This window comes from Dipodomys merriami, unplaced genomic scaffold (genome assembly GCF_024711535.1).
Source record: "Dipodomys merriami isolate MVZ:Mamm:240054 unplaced genomic scaffold, mDipMer1.0.p SCAF_19, whole genome shotgun sequence".
NCBI lineage: Eukaryota > Metazoa > Chordata > Mammalia > Rodentia > Heteromyidae > Dipodomys > Dipodomys merriami.
In genome coordinates this window covers 27,290,957-27,295,770 of record NW_027203270.1, presented here as the reverse complement: position 1 = coordinate 27,295,770, position 4,814 = coordinate 27,290,957, and the positions used below count along the sequence as shown (strand labels likewise).

Here is a 4,814-nt window from a genome sequence, read left to right as displayed (position 1 = left end):
AGCTCATCTTAAAAGACAGCAACTAGCCAGGATTCATTTATTTTTCACATTTATTTATTTATTTATTTATTTATTTATTTATTTATTTATTTATTTATTTATTTAGAGTGCTGGTCCTGGGTCTTGAGCTCAGGGCCTAAATACTGTCCCTGAGCTTTTGTGCTTAAAGCTAGTACTACATCTCTAGAGACACAGTGATAGAGAGGTTAATTGGAGATAAGAGTCTTACAGCCTTTCCTACCAGGGTTGGCTTTGAACCTTGATCTTCAGCTCTCAGTCTCCTGAGTAGCTAGGATTACAGGTGTGAGCCACTGGCACCTACCAGGATTTATTTATATACAACATATACTCAGAAGGAAGCATTGGAAAAAGAGGAAATAGATGTCATGACAGGTCCTGCTAAAAAGATGTGCTTGTTTTTTGGTTTGTAATATGCTTTTTTTCCCTCAGAATACTCATTCTTGACTGCTACTACCATTGTTTTTCTAAAAATATAATTCTCTTTTTTTTGTCACTCTGAATTGATAAAAACCCAAACTCTATATCTTAGCAAAGTAGGACCTTCCTTCATGTGGTGCTCATGTGGTGCTTCTGGGCTCACTTGCTGGCATTAGGCCTCACAAACTCAAGCTCCCACCGTTCTTCAAATTTGAAGGTGTTATGTCTCAGCTATCCCTTTTCTGGACGTCAAGACTTCGATGAAAGGCCCGAGTCTCTCTCAGGGTGCTCTGCACAAGATGACAAAGCTGTTGCATTGCTTTAATGTCTTTGTCAGTATACTGTTCTTTTTAAATCTTTTAAAATGGGGGGTAGAGGGACCAGTCCTGGGGCTTGAACTCAGGGCCTTAATGCTGTCCCTGAGTTTTGTGCTCAAGACTAGCAATCTGCTGCTTGTGGCTCAGCTCCATTCCTGGATTTTTTGGGTGCTTAACTGGAGATAAGAGTCTCACAGGCTTTCCTATTCTGGCTGCCTTTGAACTGTGATCCTTGCATCTCAGCCTTCTGAGTAGTTAGGATTAAATTGTAAGCCATTAAAACCTACTTACTCTTCTTTTTTTTTTTAGAAATGTCTCTTTTACTACACATGTACTTTACTTATCCTTTTGTTCCCAGCCCATGGACATAATGTATAAAAGGCCCTTAGTAAATATTTGCTAAAAATAAATCCACTTAGCTTAACAGGGGCTTTGCTATGTAATCATTTCACACAAAGAACATTGGTGGGAGATGAAGGGCACTGTCTTCATGGTTATAATATTCTTGTTCTAGATCTAATACTGTTACTCAAGAGCTGTAATATTTATTACTAGTTATGCAACATTTTGGGCCTTATTCAGTCCTTACCATAAAGAAGGAAAATGACGTTTGCCTGTTCTACTGCCAAATACTGTCTCCAAATAATTTCTTGCTCTCCCTTCTTCCTCTTTTCCCCTCCTTCCCTTCTGTCTTCTTCTCCCTCTCCTCCCCTCGCCCCTTGAACTATAACCTCATGCTTCTCATTGCATTTTTGGCTCACAGCTGTAGCTCTGACACATTTCACTTCTGGCTTTTTGCTGTTTAATTGGATATAAGAGTCTCATGGTTTGTCTGCTTGGGCTGGCTTCTAGCAATGGTCCTCAGATCTCAGCCTCTTGAGTAGCTAGGGTTGTAGGCATGAGCTCCTTTCATAGGTGTTTTGTTGAGATAAAGTTTATCCAGATGAATATAGCTCTCTGATGGTGACCCCACCAGAAAACATTAAAATTTTCTATTACAGTAGAAGTTTCCCTTGTACCTTTCTTGCTCACTCCTATCTTTCAAAGGCAAATATGGTCCCAATTTTTCTCACTGAAGATACATACTGTTCTTGAATCCCATGAATAAAATCAGTGTGCATACTTTTGCACTTCTATTGTCCTTCACTTAGCATTATATTCTTAATATAATACCTTACCTGTATTGCGTCAGTACCTTGTTCTTTTTTTTTGAATTGCTGAAATATGTTGTATTGTACAAACATGCCACAAATTTGTTCTCCTTTGGATAAACATTTGGATTGTAAGAATAACACTTTTATACCATGCTTGTACAAATACTTTTGTAGATATGTTTTATTTTCTCTTAGGTACAGTACCTAACAATAGAACTGTTGAGTCTTGGAATAGATACTTTCACAAGAAATTGTCAGGCTGTTTGCTCCTAAAGGAGTGGTTTCCATCACAAAATGTCTGTGCTAAAAAACTTTCAAAAGAGGAAAGGCATATTCGGCTATTGGTTTCAGGCTTCAGGCCTCAGTGACTTGGGCTTTGTTGCTTGGAGTCTGTGGAGTGAGTGTTGGAGCACATGTGCTGTTTTAATGGTAGCCAGAAAGAAGAAAGAGAGGGAGGGAAAAGCAGAGAGAAAGAGAGAGTGAGGGGGAAGGAAGGAGAGGGAAGGAAGGAAAGAGAGGGAGCTGCAGAGTTAGGAAGAGGGATGAAGGTCAAGGCCATAGTATCTCCAAGGGCCTGCCTCCCCCATCTGGGTTTCCTTCCAGTAAAAATTCTACCACCTCCCAATAGTGCCCCCCCCCCCCCCGTTGGGACCAAGTCTTCAATACAGAAGCCTTTGGGGAACAATTTTAGATACAAACCACAACAGGAGCTAGACCATTTTACACTGTTGACAAAAATGTAAGAATCCTTTAGCCCTTCCATATATCTTCTCTACCCTCTGGTGGTGTCAGCAATTATTATTTGAGACCATTCTAGTCATGGTAAAGTGTTACCTTGCTATCTTATCCCTGAGGGCTAATTTTAGTTTTTCTTGCATCTAATGGCCCCTTGTTGTATTTTCTTTAGTGAAGCAAATACTCAATCTTTTGCTTAATTGTTTTTAGTACAAGTCGTTTATCAGATGTTTGTATCTTATATGTGTGTTCCCTGCCTGGGCTAGCTTGGGTGGCAATCTTCCTACCTCCACCTTCTCATAAGCTGAGATCATGAAGTATACACCTTCATTTACAACTCCTGGGTTTTCTTTTTCTTTCTTATTTCTTTATTTTTGATGCTACTGGTGTTTGGACTCAGGGCCTCATGCCTTGAGTCATATCAGCCTTTTTTTTGTTTTAGTTATTTTTCAGATAGGTTGTCATACATCTTGTCTAGAGTCTCTCTCAAACCATAACTGTCCTGCCTCAGTAAATGGGATTACAGGAGTGTACCTCAATGCCTGGCTGTTTTTTCTTGAAAAAAAAAAAGAGAAACATTGTGAGTTAAACAATGTAATGTTCACAGAAACAATGAATTATAGACATTTGTGCTATTCCAGAAACATGAAGTTTATTAGGCTGAGTTTGAAGTCCCTCAATTTGCAGAAAAAGACCACCCAAGGCTGGAAACAGAATTTCCAAACCCCCAAGGAAAGGTACACTTTAATATGAAGAAACCAAACCACTTTGGAAAACCGACAGGCAGCTACCAATTGGAATGGCACTTGGCTACAGATAATAGCTACCTGGTCACAGAAAGTCTCTCATTTTTAAAAGATTTGTTGTTGAGGGATATCATCAGAGATAGTGACATCCCTGTTCCAGCTTCTAGAAGAGTCTTCTAGTTGTAGGTCCTGACACGGGTGGTGGGGAAAACTCTGATTGGCTGTATCAGTGACAGGAATGGAGCAGAGGAGGCCATTGTGAAGAACCGTGAATACTGAACAGAGTCCCTGGGTCGTTGGTTATCTGCTCAGAGCCAGGCAGTCATGGCTCAGCAGCAGCGGGGGAGGCAGGGCTCACAGCAGGGCTGAGTGTAGGTGGTGAGGTTGAGGGTCTCCATGTTTGGGGTGGGCAGGCTGGAGCCGAGCAGGAAGCAGCTGGGCACACAGGGCTGAGGGATGTGGCAGGGTGGGGGGCAGTTGTCACAGCAGGTTGGCTCCAGTTGCCAGATGGTGTGTGGGCAGGTGCTGGGCAGGCAGACTCCACAGCGGCAGGATTTGTCAGAGGAACAGATGGTGGTGGCGGGGCCGGTGGGGACACTGCAGCAGCGGGGGACACAGCAAGCCATGGTGTCTGGGTGGAGTGCAGGTGGCTTTAGGCTCCTTGGAAGGGTGATGTTTCTGAGGTTCAAATGCCTGCTCTTGCTTTGGGGCTCTTATATACCCTCCCTAGTGGGTGTGGGCCCAACGGGGAGGCTTCTTTCCTGGTTCTTGTTTGTGTTGGTGTTGGCATTATCTAATTGGTCTGACATTCAGATGCTTGTAAAGAGTCTATGTTCTTCTAATTAACTTTTATTTGAGTTCATTGCTAAATGTGTCCCGATTACTCTCGCAATTTGTCACGAACAGAAGCTTTGTGAGGTGTCGCTGAGGGCTTCTCCTATGACAATTCTGTCCACCAGCCCTGCAGGGGACGATGATGGGACAGTCATCGCAGTGTCAACGTTCCTCTCCACGGAGACTATTCTCCATGCCTTTTCCTCTACCAATTTGTCTGATGATGTAGTCGTGCTTTTAAAAGCTGAACTTCATTTTAGTTGTCTTCTTTGAGGTTTAAGGCTTTTGAAGAGCACATTCAGTGAGAAATATGCAACAAAAACTTAAAAATCATTATTTCAGCATTTCATTAAATATATATTCATTAAAAATTTGGAATCAGGTGGCAGTGGCTCATAACTATAATCGTAGCTACTCAGGAAGCTGAAATATTAAGATCAGAATGGGAAGCCAGACTGTGCAGAAAAGTCCAGGAAACTCTTACCTTCAATAAACTAATTAGAAAAGGCCATAAATGGTGCTGTGGCTTAAGTGGTAGAGCACTAGCCTTGAGCACAAAGAGGCTTAGGGACAGTGCCCAGGCCCTGATT

General features: G+C 42.0%; 1 protein-coding gene across 1 annotated transcript; it reads right to left on the bottom strand.

The window, feature by feature from the left end:
- Positions 1–3,276: 3,276 nt before the first annotated feature.
- Positions 3,277–4,065, bottom strand: LOC138830461 (keratin-associated protein 3-2). Its single transcript, XM_070026843.1, has one exon. It carries the CDS (start codon positions 4,014–4,016, stop codon positions 3,720–3,722), a length of 297 nt encoding a protein of 98 aa, XP_069882944.1. The 5' UTR covers positions 4,017–4,065; the 3' UTR covers positions 3,277–3,719.
- Between the last annotated feature and the right edge of the window lie 749 nt (positions 4,066–4,814).